At 39.1% G+C, this 16,676-nt stretch overlaps 1 protein-coding gene across 6 annotated transcripts in view; it reads right to left on the reverse strand.

The window, feature by feature from the left end:
- Positions 1 to 6,151: 6,151 nt before the first annotated feature.
- Positions 6,152 to 16,676, reverse strand: part of cobll1b (cordon-bleu WH2 repeat protein-like 1b) — a 171,395-nt gene continuing 160,870 nt past the window's right edge. For 4 of the 6 annotated variants that reach the window (XM_072579482.1, XM_072579481.1, XM_072579484.1 and 1 more), the window contains one exon: positions 6,153 to 15,033. In XM_072579482.1, the coding sequence (XP_072435583.1) occupies positions 14,809 to 15,033 (225 nt within the window). In that variant the 3' untranslated portion in view covers positions 6,153 to 14,808. Of the gene's footprint in view, positions 15,034 to 16,676 lie in introns of all 6 variants that reach the window. The other 2 variants (XM_072579483.1, XM_072579487.1) reach the window with 2 other exon arrangements.

The raw sequence follows: 16,676 nt of genomic DNA on the forward strand, positions 1-16,676 counted from the left end.
GTGACCCTTAGCATGTTGCCCAAGATCTTGGAGTGTCTGGCAACACACAGAAACAGTAAGAGAGTTAATCTGACCCAAATGAGCCTGTAATTACATTGCAATGTTATTATGTTTTTGGGCATAGTAAACTCACAAAGTGAATTTACTTTCGGTTAGGGTGTTTGCATAAACAACTGTTAAATAAACAGGAAAACAGCACAGAAATGCATTTACAGTATATACAATGTTAGCTCATCCAGTACAAGACAATAACCAAGGACAGATGATGATCAATATCACTGGTGCTGGCATCCTTGAACTGAAACTGAGATTTCAAGTGAAAAATCTATTAGTTGAGATCACAAAACCAATCTAGCAGAAAGACAAACCTTGTTGTGTAGATAATCTGTACATTCAAAGCAGTTAACATGTCACCAACATGTTTAATATGGATAATAAGGGCAACATTGCTAAAGCATATGGTAACCTCATCATTTCAAAATAGCTTTGTGTTCTGTAATTGAGAATCCAGCTGCAATAGGGATGCTGCAATATATTCATGACATTCATGCACATTATTACTAAAATGCATCAATAAGTACCTTCTGTTTCAATGTTTACTGTAATTTTTAATGCTTAATGTTGTGATGCTTTTTTGAGTGGAGTTTTCCCCGTTTGGAATTGAAGTGTGTGGTCAAGGAAAAGAAAAATTACTGAGGGCACAGGGGTGACAAAGGTGACATATAGTCACTTTGCACTTTTGTAAGTAGATCTTCCCTTGTATTCTTTGAATATCTAGCATCACTTTTGCTGTTGGACCTGGTTAAATTGCACTGCACGTGAGAAATAATCGGCCTCTTCAGATATCCTGATGTAAGGAGTTGCAGTCACCAAGCATTACATTCAGGGACAACTCACAATGTCAGCTAGGGGAATGCCAATGAAGTGCAAATTGTAGCCAGATGGGTAGCTTTACTGAATCAATGAAGGCATATTTATTGCATTGCCCCTTGCAAGACCACAAATTCCTTACTTTGCCATCAGAACTAAAAGAATCAGTCAATTATTACATCCACTTTGCATACATGTCAGCCATTTAATGCAGCTATTATGCAATCGATTTCTGACCTGATATGGCAAAGTTTCAAATCTGTGCCCTTGAGTGACTCGCAGACTGTGATGCAAGAATCTCCTCCCATCTTTCATGTCCCTTTTTCCGTTGCTATTCCTTGGCTCCTTTGATCTTTTAGCCTCCTCCCATTTCAGTTGAGCCCCTTCCTATTATAACTAAAAGGCTCAATTTATCCTCAGACCGCAGGGCTTTGTGAATTCCATGCCCTTGATGGATTGACACCTTCCTCATGTCAGGCCAGAGTGTCTGTGACCTGTGAGAACCCTCTCCTTGTCCCCACTAAACCACCACAGAATATCCTGCTATTGTCCCCTCCTATTGCCAATGAGTTCACATCCTTCTCTCACTGTCACTACTCCCTCAGCAACCCAATGACATGAACCCCAGCCCCAGACTGGAGTTATCCAATTTCCCCAAGACTGAATGGAATGCCAGCTGATAAGCCCCCTGGCCATTATTGCCCAAATGCAGCACTGACGACTGTGGCTCAATCCCTGGATGAACTTCACACAACATGCAGGCAATCACAGACCAGAATGTTGTGTCCAATTGACCTACTGCAATTTCTAGATTGGTTGGATTTGACCTAAGGACTAATCATAGCCCTATCCCTAGACTGCAAGGACACAGATCCCAGGACTCCGATAGTACCAAGCTTCAGACTGACCACACCACTAAAGACTGCTCCCTTTGATCTTCAGACATGGCTATTTGCTTGAGGCACATGTACTGTGTGGGCTGTACATGCTATGTGTAACATTGACATAGCAGTGTCATGCAGCAACATGTCCATTCCCTTGAATGTTCAATGTTCTCCGCCATGACAAGCTGTTTGTTTATAGCTCTGCACAAGAAAAGCAATTCAAACCGTGCGAATAAAATGAGCTGACAGTCATGAGATGCATCCTGTGAGATGCATTAAATGTGTGCATCTGCACACATGGTGACCTGGTAGAAGCATGCAAACTATAGGTCACAGTTGTTGAGATCTACAGCATCGAAACAGGCCCATCAGCCCAACTTGCCTATACAGCCTAGTTTTCCCAATTTAAACTAGTCCCATTTACCTGCATTTGGTCCATATCCTTCCTTACCTACCTCAATCATGTACCTGTCTAAATGTTTCTTAAATGATGACATTATATTCACTTCCACCATTTTTGCCATTGCCCATACGTCAGGAAATGGAAAGCAGGAGGATCTGGAGTGCTGTCCTGAAAACAGATTGAATATATTGGCCTATGTTATTTGCAATTTCAAAGAATGAGACAAAATCTCACTGAAATATATGCAAGGATAGCTGCTGAGAGGTTCCCTCCCCTAGCTGGGAAGCCAGAAGTATGACCATAGACCCAGGATAGTGGATGGTCATTTTGGATTAGGATTCAGAGAAATGTCTTCACTTGGCAGTTTATGGACACTCCAACACAGAGTGCCTTAAAGACTGGAACTCCTATTTCTTAACCTTTTATTTTGGGCACCATGTAAAGCATAGTTAATTCATCATGATCTATTTCGTATTGCTGACCTGCATCCATTTCACCCTCTACAATTCTTGTTCTTCAAATGGATAGATGCTGGAAGTCTGGAAGGGTGGTGTTGAAGTAAGCTTGATGAGTTTCTGCAATGCACCCTGGAGATAACAAATGGGATTTATCACCCTGCCTTGAGGTGACAGTGGGCATTTAATCAATTTTATATGTTGGCTGATAATTAGATGTAGAATAGAGCAAAAAGGCTGCTGCTATTCTGCTGCAAATTGAGACCCCAGTGGCAAGTCAATGCTCACTTGTGGGACTCATGCTGTCACTGCCGGTTTCACACACCATGTGTGCTCACCCACTGAAAGGCACTCAGTGTATGACCATCAACCTGGCCTCAGGAAAACAGCGGGCCCTCTTTGAGCCAACTCCTGCTCAGATCCCTCTCCTTTCTCCTGCAATCTCTATATCACCCTAAGCCATCATAGACTACCCACTGACCCTTCACCTCACATGGGTGCTTTGTTGATAGCTGCCAGCACCCTCCCTGGAATTGGACAGTTGCCAGCCTTTGACTGTCCTGCACATATTTGGGAGGTGGCAGAATTTTCACTCCAGGCTTTTTAATTCATGGGGTGAATGTCCATCACTGCGCATGCAATTTCCATCAGTTCTTCTGAAAAGGTGATGTGGGATGCAAGATAACCCCATCATTGTGACTATCTAATGCCTAATATAGACTGTATCCATTGTGTGCTAATGATCAAGAGAGAGGATATTGGGTTCTGCAGGTGGTGCATAAATCACGTGACCTTGATTTAGAGACAGATTAAGGCTAATGGTGAATACTTTATCACCATTAAATCTTCTTTGTCGCTTTTCTTTTACTACTTTGTACCTAATTTTGTTGTACCTAGGTATCTTTGTAGTAAGATGTTGCCGTATGTGGTGAAATTACACAATTTTCACATATTCTTGTTGCTCTGTACTTGAGTACAGATGACAGTAAAAATCTAAATCCAAATCTAAATTCTAGATTGTGAGTGCCTTTGAGGGGTGCAGGAAGTGAGTCACTAATTAGGAGCCTCGCCTTTGATCTTGGAGCCACATTTTTGAGATGATTGATCCATTTCTGCTTCTCAACAATTGAGATCTCCTGAATAGTCACTGCAGAAATACAGAAATAGTGGTATTGCTGATGTCAGGGAGGTATGATTGTGTTTTCGGTTGTTGTAGAGACTAATTGTCTGAACTGCTTTATTATTGGAGGAATTGGGATCTGAAAATGATAAATCCATCAATTATTCTAAAGTCATTAAGGTTGCAGTTGTAATTTTCTAAAGAGCCTCCAGTTATTTCAAGTGGTTCTTTCAAATGTCACTGTGGAGAAGCACACCATCAAGGAAACCCATTGGCTACTATTTGATTCATTCTTCTCTGGAGAATTGCTATCTTAGCTCAAACTGTATGACTCAGCATTGGAAAAGACCATGGCTTTGAAAAGGCTGGTGTTTCTTTAGCTCAGGGTGTTAAAGAAACTTGTAGCATTCCTTCCACAAATTTATCACACTTCTGTTTCACTAGCTGTTTCTCTGAACCTAAATGATAAGGATGTTATTTTAAAGGAGAGTATTTGCCTACATCCACATCATGTTTTGCTGCACTACACATCGTGGTTTTTCCCTACACGTTTTAAAATTCAAAAGATAGCCTTATTGTGTCTTCTCATGGTGTCTCACCTGCCCAATATCTCAGTGCTAGCAACTGGATAGTGGGCAGTTCAATTTGGAAATAGTCTCATCCTCACTATCCATTTTGTCCTTGATTGTCTTAACTACCATACATTGCTGTAGTTGTTTGTTCTTTACCTGGAAGTGATGCCAGTGCTATCGATTCAAAATATTGAGGTGATACAGCCAACTTTTTTCATCAATCTGGGAGGTTAATCAAGTCACACACTTTCCAATCATTTTGAGTACCCTATATGGTGCACTGAATTACGCTGTCAGCAGTTCAACTTGCAAAGGCTGTAATACAAGTACATCAGAAATAGTTTGGTCTTGATGTACTTGATGGCACATTTCTTCCTTGTAGATTTTTGAGGGTGTTCATGAGCCACACATGGAAAGTGGATAAATAATCTAACATGGATAATAGACCCCACTGCTCTAAATACAGTGAGATGAAGTGATTGAGAATAAATATTTGCTAACCAAATTGCTCAGTAATATTACAACACACATCTGAAGCATACTGTACTTGAACTTAAGCTCTCTGACTCAAGAGATAGGGACACTACAACTATGTCATGAGACCCTCCACATCCCTCGACTGAAAAATTTTATTTCATTAGTTTCAGATGAACTTTTACTCTTGACAATATTCAAAAGCACTAAACCAGTAGACTCATTATGTAACTCCCAGTGACTAATAAGAAGTTTCAGACCTTTGTCCTAGTCATGGAGCTATTTCTTTCAGTGTCCTTTGATGATAATTTTAAGAGTTTGCAGGTAGAGTCCAGCAACCTTGCGTCTATGCGTAGTATACTGAGGAATTTGACAGAGACACCCAAGCTGCTTATAACGTAATAAAAATATTTAAGACATAGATTTGGAACCTTGATACATTTAGATGTCAAACAGCAATTCATAATAGAGTAAGAAATGGGTTAACCTCTTCCTCATGACCTTTGCAGAAATTTTTCTTCAGGGAATAGCCTTTGGGAAATATAGCAGTCATATCTATAACAGTAAGGATATACTCTTACTATATGGTTCCAAACTAAGTGGTGTCAGAATGAGGTGTTAGTTTGATTACTGGCTATAATTTTCCATAAACTTCATACTGGGGCTGGGTAGGAGTCTGATCTTATGTCAACAGAACTTTTCTTTTTAGTTCCAGCTTTTTGAATTTGAACACTATTAACATTCTCTTTCCTTTTCTCTCTCCCTTGGCAATTCTGGTTCCAGTTAGTTCAATGTTCTTTCTTTTTCCTTTAATTTTCTATGAAATTTTTCTTCCCTTCCAACTGAACCTGAGCTGGCCTAACATTCTCTTTTAATTCCACATTTAATTCTGGCTCTCTTATTTCAATCGTGAACTTTTTTGGCTATGAGATTCTGAATTATAGGTTTCTAGATTTCAGTCAAATATCTAATTACAAATGCTCGTCCACAATCTGCAGATGTGTAGTGGACAACTTGTTTGGAGCTTCTCCTATCCCAGGCAGCTCCATAAACTTCATTGCATCAAAAGGTAAACATTAAACTTTATTCTGCTGTACAAGAAAACTGATGTCTTCCCTTTATAGTTTTCAATTATCATCTCCCATTCAATTCCATGGTTCCAGCTTTGAATAACCTGATAAGTTACAAGCTTGCTACAACTGAGCGTGAAGACTGCATTTTGTCCCATCACTCTACTGGACACACCAGAGGTTTAAATACTTTATTCAGTTACCAATATGACTAAATACATACTTTATCTATATTAGATTCAGAATTTTAAAAGTTATTTAATATACATAAACAGTACTTTTTCAGCAAAGATGTAAAACTACCATTTACTTGGAATTTTAAATGGAAATGAGTTATTTGCCCTCTATCTAACCCACAGCATACATACACATAGCAATTTAAAAAAATTCTGTGCAGGGATTAGCTCAAAAAGATACTTTGGACAATAATTGTCAGTTCTTGAAAGAAAAGAAGATATAGTGTGAAATGTTCAAGATGGCTTTCACTTGGCATCTGGCACATGTAACTGTCACTAAACACAGATGGTCGTCACTTATACCATTGCAGATGTTGTTTGCACAGGGGCAGTTGAGAATTCAGAAACTTTTCAGGATAAGAGCAGCATCAGTTTTTCAGGCACCCCACTGCACATCCCAAAGGACTTTCTTAGAAGATGAACTGGTTTGCCTCTCTCAGTAGGCAGTTCAACTGAAAAATATAACTGCCACAGCTATGGGCATCTATACCTCCTGATGTGATTTCCTGTAAATCCAGCAGTTCCACAGGCTTGACTGTTTAATTAACATTATCCATAGAGTTTAATAAATGCCCTTTTAGCAGCCCTTTATTTTCAAAGAAAGGAGTTCTTCAGTCTCTTCAAATGAACCACTGCTTAAAACTTACTTCATTTTTTAATGCTTATCTCCACCACAACTATCAGATATTTAAGACAGGTTCCACTTTTGTAATAAAGGCAAAATACTGTACACATTGCAAATCTGAAAGAAACACAGAAAATTTTGAAGAAATTCTGCAAATCTGGCAGTATCTGTAGAGTGAGAAATAAAGTTAATGTTTCAAGACTGACAAGGGTTCTGAAACAGAGTTACACCAAACTGAAAATGTTACATGTTTCTCTCAGCAGATCTGGCAACATCTGTGCGAAGTTTCTCCAACACTTTATTTGTTTTCATATTTATTACGGCAGGAGTGAAGGTGGAACTGATCAAGTATGGACCAGATTTAAACAGGCCTCAACAGCCATAACTAGTACTCTCATTGAACTCCTAATTGTTTCAACGGGACAGGCAGAAGACTGCAACCAAGGGGACAGGGCTGCTTTTCACTGTGCATTGCCAACCTGCTGGTCCTTGAGGCATTGAGATAATGGAGAATGGTCATTTAGTTGGAGGAGAGCAGGAGAAGACAGATTTTTTTAAACCAAGCTGGCATGGATCAGTGTTCCTGAGAGCACCAGATGAAACTTGAGAAGAGGAACTGGGTCCAGTGATGGAAAAGATTCAATGACTTTATTTGCTGTGACAAGATGTTTGCAACAGTCACTGAGTTCAGGAATGGAGGAGCCTGAGCAGTTGACCTTATCCAACAGATATGAGATGCTTGCTCCCTGTGTGGATAAGGAAAAGGGCTGTGGGGAGGATGAGCCAGCTAACCATGGCACCATAGTGCAGAAGGCCATTCAAAAGTGGGGGGGAAGCAAAAAAAAAACAAGTGGTAGTGAGATAGAATTTTATTATTAGGAGGATAGATAGTATCCTTTGCGAGCAGGATTGGGAGTCCCACATGGTGGGTTGCCTGCCCAGTGCCAGGGTGCAGGACATCTGACTGGCTTGAAAGTATATGGGAGCGATAGTAAGAGGATCCAGTTGTTGTGGTCCACATTGAGACAAACAACATGGGCAAGGCGAGGAAGGGTAACCTGTTTGGGGAAATTAAGCATTAGGTACAAAATTAAGGAACAGGTCCTCAAGGGTTATAGTCTCCGGATTACTACCCGAACCACATGCAAATTGGCTAGGTATAAGAAAATTAGGGAAGTAAACACATGGCTAAGGGAGTGGTGTGGGAACAGGAGGGATCTGTACCGATGGAATGGGTTCCATACTGCTGGTTCCACTTGAACCAATCTGTAACCAGTTTCCTAGCGAAAAGAATCAATAGGGTGGTCATTAGGAATTTAAACTAATGAATTGGAGGCAAACAACAGGAAGGTTGAATGTTGAATATAGGATTAAAGACCGGATTCTTGGCAGTGAAGAAGAACAGAGGGATCTTGGTGTTCAAGGACATAGATCCCTCAAAGTTGCCACCAAGTGGACAGGGTTAAGAAAGCATACGGTGTTTTGGCTTTCATTAACAGGGAGATTGAATTTAAGAGCTGCACGGTTTTGCTACAGCTCTACAAGTCCCTGGTGAGACCACACTTGGAATAGTGTGCCCAGTTCTGATTGCCCTACTATAGGAAAGATAGAGGGGCTTTGGAGAGGGTGCAAAGATGATTTACCAGGATGCTGCCTGGACTGGAGAGTTTGCCTTATGAAGAGAGGTTGACTAAGCTTGGACTTTTCTCTCTGGAGAGAAGGAAGAAGAGGGGTGACCTGATCGAAGTATACAAGGTAATGAGAGGCATGGATAGAGTCAATAGCCAGAGACCTTTCCCCAGGGCAGGATTGAATGGCATGAGGGGTCATAGTTTTAACATATTAGGAGAAAGGTACAGAGGAGATGTCAGAGGTAGGTTCTTTACGCAGAGAGTTGTGAATGCATTGCTAGCGATGGTGGTGGAAGCAGAGTCATTAGGGACGTTCAAGCGACTGCTGGATGTGCACATGGATAGCAGTGAATTGACGGGTACGTAGGTTAGGTTGTTTCATTTTACATTAAGATTAATCCTCGGCACAACACGTGGGCCGAAGGGCCTGTTCTGTGCTGTACATTTCCATGTTCTAAATAACTAATGCCTGTAAAAATGGTACAACAATTATCATGGGGAATATTCATCTACATGTCGATTGCTCAAACCAGCTCAGTCAGGATAGCCTTGAGAGGAATTCATTGAGTGTACCCACAATATTTTTCTTGAACATTATATAATGGAACTGTCGAGGGAGTAAGCTGTCCTAAATATGGACCTGTGCAATAAGACCGGAATAATTAATGATCTCATAGTTGGGGATCTTCTTGGAAGGAGCGATCATAATATGGTAAAAGAAGATAATACTAGGGTCCTGTGTTTAAACAAAGAAGACTACAATAGGATGAGGGAGGACTTGGCTAAGTAGACTGAAAACAAAGATTTTATGGTGGGACAGCTGACAAATATTGGAGGACCTTCATAGCAATGTGTCAAAGTGCTCAGCAAAAGTACATTCCAGAGAAAAGGAAGGACTGTAAGAAAAGGGGTAATCTGTCATGGGTGTCTATGGAAATAAGAGAGGCTATCAAATTGAAAGAGAAAGCATACAAAGTGGCCAAGGACAACAGGAAACTAGAAGATTGGGAAAATATAAAAAGCTCAACAGAAAGCCACAAGAACAACTATGAAGAAAAGTAAGATAGAACATGAGAAAAAAAACTAGCATAGAATATAAAGGTGGATAGCAAACGTTTCTATAAATCTATGAACTTAAAAGGAGTGCCTAATCATTGACCATTTAGAGGATGAGAAAGGGTATTTAGTCATGGGCTGTGATGAAATGGCCAAGGCATTGAACAGGTATTTTGTGTCGGCCTTCACAGTGGAGGACAATAATAACATGCCAGTAACTGACAAAGAGACGAAGGTAGGGGAGGACCTGGAAACAATCATTATTATGGAAGAGATAGCATTGGGAAAGCTAATGGAGCTAAGGATAGACAAGTTTCCTGGTCCTGATGGAATGCATCTCAGGGTATAAAAGAGATGACGAGAGAAATGGTAATTTTCCAATATTCGCTGGACCCTGGGGCAGTTCCAGCAGATTGGAAAACAGCAAAACGGAGGTAGACAAAAGATGGGGAATCATAGACCAGTTAGGTTAACTTCAGTACTGGAGAACATGCTGGATTCTATTATCAAGGAAGAAATAGCAAGGCATCTAGATAGAAATTGTCCCATTGGCCAGACGCAGCATGGGTTCATGAAAGGCAGGTCTTAATCTTTTGGAAATTCTATGAAGACTTTACGAGCAAGGTGGACAACAGAGACCCAAAGGATGTGGTGTACATAGATTCCCAAAGGCCTTTGACAAGGTGCCACACAAGAGGCTGCTGCATAAGATAAAGATGCATGGTATTATGAATAAAGTATTTGCATGGATAGAGGATTGGTTGACTAACAGGAAGCAAAGAGTGGGGATAAATAAGTACTATTCTGGTTGGCAATTAGTAACTAGTGGTGTGCCTCAGGGATCAATGTTGGGACAACAATTATTCACAATTTACATAGATGATTTGCAGTTGGGGACCACGTGTAGTGTGTTAAAATTTGCGGATGAGTGGCAGAGCAAAGTGTGTGGAGGACTGTGAAAATTTGTAGAGGAACATAGATACTTTAAGTGAATGGGCAAAAGGTCTGGCAGATGTTAATAAATGTGATGTCATCCATTTTGGTAGGAGTAACAGTAATAAGGATTACTTGAATGGTAAAACGTTGCAGCATGCTGATATGCAGAGGGACCTGAGTGTCCTTGTGCATGAATCACAGAGGGTTGGTCTGCAGATACAAGTAATTAGGAAGGCAAATGGAATTTTGGGTTAGTGATGCTGGAAGAGCACAGCAGTTCAGGCAGCATCCAAGTATTTTGTCCTTCATTGCTAAACAAATTGAGTTTAAAAGCAGGGAGGTAAAACTGTTCAGGGTGCTGAGGAGGCCACACCTGGAGTACAGCATGCAGTTTTGGTCTTATCACTTGAGAAAGGATGTACTGTCACTGGAGCGGATGCAGGGGAGATTCACTAGGGTGATTCTGGAGTTGAGGGGGTTTGTTTATGCGGAGAGACGGAGTAGACCGGGATTATATTCATTGGAATTTAGAAGAATGAGATCTTATAGAAACATATAAAATTATGAAGGGAATAGATACGATAGAAGTAAAGAGGATGATTCCACTGGCAGGTGAAAATAGAACAGAGGCTGAGGGGCGACCTGATAGGAGTGTATGCAATTATGAGAGGCATAGATAGGGTGAATAGTTGGTCTTTACTTCCCCCAGGGTGGAACTGTCAAATACTAGGGGACATACATTTAAAGTGAGAGGTGAAAGTTTAAGAGAGATATGCGAGGAAAGTGTTTTGTTTTACACAGTATGTGGAACCCATTGACAGGGAAGGTGGTAGAAACAGAGATTGAAGCAATGTTTAAGGGGTATTTGACAGACACGTGAACAGGCATGGAAGAGTGATACAGACCACATGCAGTCGGATAGGATTAGTTTAGAATGGCATCGTGGTTAGCACAGTCATGATGGGCTGAAGGACCTGCTCCTGCCCTGTTCTATGTTGTAAGGGAATTTTCTTCCTTTTCCAAACCTAGGGGATCTTTGGAACTCTCATCCCACATACCACTACCATGTTTTAAATAAGCTAGGTCAACATTGGATTGAGATCAAATATGGGAATTTTTCCGGTCCACCTGAATCAGTCACTGACTGACTTAACAAGCTGAACCACAGGGCAACCATTTTTACATTTGATTCTTGGATTTAATGTCTATTAATGTGATCTTGTATATAAGGAAAATATGTCAGTTGGGAGTAGAAGCTGTAGTATGCTGTTGGAAAAATCCTATACACTGTAAATTCTGTACAATTGTACTAATCAGAAATAACAAAATTTCTGATTAATAATAATGGACTTTTTAATAATGGACTTGAACACCCACAACCACACTTCTAGTATTTCTATTTTTAGAACTTTTAAGTAGAGTGATGAAAGGAGTATAATTTTTTCAAAAATTGGATTGCTTTAAAATAGAGGAAGATTGTTATTGGTTATTTCTATGAAGCATGTTCTCTGAAAATAAAATCAGCAAGTCATTCTGGAACAGTGGTCGAAATCCTGCATTGCTTAGTGACTGCAGTCCCTTATGACATTAATGGAAAGTTGTTTAAACGTTTGAGTTTATGACCGGCAGTGTAAATTCACTAAGACAATTTGTTTTGTTTTTGATTTGGTTGGGAAACTTAAAACCTGTCCAGTTCAGACTACTTCAGAAGCAAGTATTAGTTTCTTCCTGAGGAGGAATTTTCCAGTTCAGATCAGGAAAGCCACCTACGCTAGCAGAAATGCCACTTCCAGACTCGGAGAGATTTGATAGAAATCTGCACATTAATGTAACTGAGCAAGTTTAAGTTCTCAGATTTGCGAAGAGTTTGTGACAGCAGGCTTGGAAAGGATTCACTGAATTGTCTCCACAATATACAGGGGGATAAAAAAGCAGAAAAGAATCTGTTCAGAACAAACCTAATGAAATGAGACAGGGGTCGTGAGTCCCTGTACTGGCTGGTGTTGGGGAACACGATGAAACTTTGTTTTGATGTTTGCATCTAACTGTAAATTAGATTTCTTTATTTTGTGTATTAAACCTATGTTCTGCTGTTAAAGAGCAGTCTGTAATCCAATGTGAATATGTTGTAGTGATTAACCACTATGTTATCTAGCTGAACAAAAATGTATGATCAAAACATATCAGTTTTCATTCTGGGATCCGACTTGTCCAATAGTACCATCAGCTGGGATGGTAACAGTAGGAAAACAATACTTTCAAAATTAGTATATTAATTCCAACCCAGGATATTGGATCTGCTTAAAAACCATTAAAATATTTTAGATCTCCAATATTTAATACTTAAAAATAATTAACTAACAAGATAAACAGGAACAGAACATCCCAGTTTAACATTGAGTGTGCAGAAATAAACAAAAACAGGGTAAAAGAATTTAATGTTTCAAAGATGTGCTCTTAACATATATATAGAAATTGAAGCATTGAATATTGCAGAACTTAAGTTGTGAATTCTTAAATACAGTGCTAAATCAGGAAACATATTCAAAACTGAAAGTGAACATTTCAAAAAATAAGCCCAAGCCATATTGACAGTGTTCTTACTTCAAAATAAATATTTCAGAAGTTTTGCAAAGACAAGCATTGTTAAAAATTGACTAACCCAAGCCATTTTATACATTAAAATACCCTTGCCCCACCCTAAAATAGCTTTTCAATGATTGAATAAAGTATTGAATACAGACTTCGAGTTAATTGTTTCAATGAGTGATATCAGATACATTATTTGCAATTGTTTCATTTTACTTCTACATCAAGCAAAATTAATTCAACATTTATATAAACATTTTCTTCAAAAGTAATTCATCAACTGATATTTCTTAATCAAACTAATCTTTGAAACATTAAAGCTGAAGATGATATATCAATTTTAATCCATTCCTTGGCATAACACTTATATGACAGATGTCCTTGTAACAGTTCAGTAAGAATACAAGCTAGTTTCTATCTACAGAAAACTTCCACCAAATATTTGATATGCTTTTATTGGTATGACACAATCAAGTACCTATTGATTTGGCTTTAAGTTTGAAGTAAAGTGCCAGCTAATTGATCCCATAAATGCTTCTAAATTGCTGGAGAGGTAAAGAGTTCATTACAAAACTAGATTTTACAGCAGGCTTTCGGACCCCAATTTTGGCACCAGATGGGAATCCCCAAGCTCCCATTTGCTGGCAGCAACTTGAAGGTGCAATTTTCCCAGTGACGGCCTCTTTAACCGGCTGCCTCTGTGCTTACTGAACTATTAAGGGCAGTGCGCGAACTCTTAATGATACCAAAGCAATCAGAAGGCGAGCAGTTTCAGAGCCTCAACAAAACACAGGAAAGGTGAGGCAGATTGAGGCCCATAAGGATGCCTCAACATGGAGGTACCTTCTGAGATGTTCATTTAAATTAAAAATTCCCAGTGGTAAAGCTACCAGGCCTCTCAGAGCAGAGGGGAAAGTCTTCCAAGTGGATTTCCTTGGCTGCAGGTGGGAGTGCTCCTGGCCACATCCCCCTCTTTCAGAGATGGAGCCTCCAACTTTGACAGCTCTATGCCAAAAGCAGGCCACCTCCACTGTAATGGCAGCCTCTATACATAGCAAGGACATTTCCACAGACATCAAAACACTGGCATGCTTAGTAAATAATCACTAACTGCAGCCTTAATTTATCTCACTTGTCTGTCTATCTCTGGAGGTACAGACTGTTGACCACAGTCCATGCTTAACCATGGAAAATTAACCTGATGGCATATCAACATGGTTTCCCCTGCTTTTCTCAGGTGTCCTGCATCCATATACCACCTAGGTCTTGCCCCCATTGGTCAGAAAAATGAAACCCATTGTTTTGGGAACATCAAAGACTTGAAATTACAACATGGAAATACAACACTGCTAGGAAAACCAAATATTGGTTGGTTTTTTGTTGAATAATTGGAGAGCTTATCGCTAAATTATAAAAGCCAAAAAGGCTGAAGACAGTAGTTGGATTTAAAAATAAATTGCAACATATATTTGTCAATTACATTTAAAATAGTTTTAGTCCTTATTACAAAAATGCTTTTACTATTATTATATATCTTTTTATGTACAGCGTAAAATCTGTATGCAAAAATGTTGATTTTGTAGGGAAATACAGATTAAAGATGTATAATTGAGATTGTTTTGGTTATAAGTGCACATAATTTTCACATACAACACATATATAGTACAGATATTTGTATTTCAGGTTCACAATTACAGCTATCACATCGAGTCAACTTTGAGCCAAGGCCCCTTATATTCCAGTGAATTGCAATATGTAGTGCAAGAAGATACTCATAACTGTGTATTACAGAGTTTAGTAATTGTTGGATAATATCTTAGTTGTAACCGAATAAATTTAAAATTAAAGCTGATCAACTTTGTTTTAGTAAATTATTAATGCATATAGTTACATCGTGGGAAGTGTGTCCACCTTTTTAAGTCTGGCAGCTCCTTCCCCTGAGCGAACAGCATCCAGAACAGCTCGGTGAATTTCTCCTGGGTCACTCATTTGGGAAATTAAAGTAGGTTTTGATGTACTTAAAGGAGATGGCAATTGTGCTTGAACGTGCTGTGCCTCATTTCCCACTATTTTACAGCAATCCATTTCTTGTCCTCCTACAGGAGACAAAGTCTGTAAAAGATTGTAAAAGAACTGAAATTCAAAGTATGTATTACTGCCAGATGTGACAAATGCTACAAACACAGAGACTGAAATTAGGTTGTAATCCATCATTTGCTCCTCAACTTCTGCAAATATTTCCAAACTGAATAGTGAGCAGTCAACAAGATCCAATAAGTATATGTCAGAGAAGTCCATCAAATGTACCCTTGCATTTTCTTTCATTATCAAATTTATAAGATGCCAGTCTCTTTTTTCTAGTAAGCAGCACACACTCACCATGGGAGCAAGCATTCTACTCATGAGTTGGGTAGCACCGGTAGTACTTTTCAGGAATAGTGATAGCAAATGGTAGATAACGGTCTATTTATAAAATGTATCATCTGTAAGTTAAAATGAAGCAACAAAACCTCATAAAGTATACAGTTTTATCTTATGCAAACAATTTCATGAAAGAATAACTGAAGTTGGTTGTCCTACTGACGTCAACTTAGCATCACGAGTTTCTGATTTGGGTCTCCATGTGACCTACAGATCTTTGGGCACATCAAACAAAAGCAGCTCATGAAGGCAAGAAAAGGAAGCAAATCACTCATGTTATAGCTTGATGGACAGGTTTTTGCCATTTGAACCACTGTTAGCAGGCTCCTTGCTTTAATTAATTTCAATGTTGCTCTACTTCAAGGGGTGTGCTTCTGAGAATGGTGACTACCTGAAAGTTGCGAAAACAGAATTTGACAAGGGGACTCAGTTCCTGGAAATCCAGACAGTATGCCGCAATCCAAAGTTAATTTTGCAGTGGAATGGAGACAGAATTATTTATTTTTACTTGGAAATGTCCAGCAACAGTAATATTTTCATCAAGGTATAATTTTCTGCAATTTGGACCTAGCACATGGCATTGCAAGCAGCAGGACTATAGCTCATACCACTACGTAATCAAGCAAACCCTGCTGTGGACAACAGTATTACACTCAAAGGTGCTTGTTTCAGTGGGTAAAGTATGTATACTACAGTTAAAATTGAGGATTCTCTAAGAAGAATAGGCAAATGGAGAATTTTTTTTTTGCTTTTTAGTATTATTGGCATTTATTATTTGTCAGAAAATAACAAGTTTTCAGATAAAGTAACTTCATTTTAAAGCCATTATGGCTTCCAGAACTAAACAACTTACTATCATGCTAAATCTGTTGATGCAGATTTATTTCTGAAAAATTTCTCATTGATGGTTCAGCCAACATCAGTCACAAGCACACATCTGGTAACAGGGTTTGATAAGTTACCAGCTTTTACAACGTGAAAATATCAAATAATTTCTCTTATTCTTGTGCAACAATATTACAATTGCCTATTTCGGTAATATTGGCAATTTTGACAAAGATTAAACAGACATTTGCAAAAGTTATTTACTTTTAATGCACCCCTGCTATTGTCTTCGGACTTCTTCAATTTGGTGCTAGAGGAAAATAATTTAAGTCAGAATGAACAGTAACATGCTTTGAGGAGAAAATGATCGACAAATGTCAATGTCAAGTGAAAGACGAGTGACAAAGTCAGGGGGTTCCATGTCTTTTCCCATAAGGATACCATATTGAGGGTGGATAATAGTCATGACCCCTTAGTACAAACCATAACGGTGTGGTAGAGGGGTATCA

Source organism: Chiloscyllium punctatum, chromosome 10 (genome assembly GCF_047496795.1).
Source record: "Chiloscyllium punctatum isolate Juve2018m chromosome 10, sChiPun1.3, whole genome shotgun sequence".
Taxonomy (NCBI): Eukaryota; Metazoa; Chordata; class Chondrichthyes; order Orectolobiformes; family Hemiscylliidae; genus Chiloscyllium; species Chiloscyllium punctatum.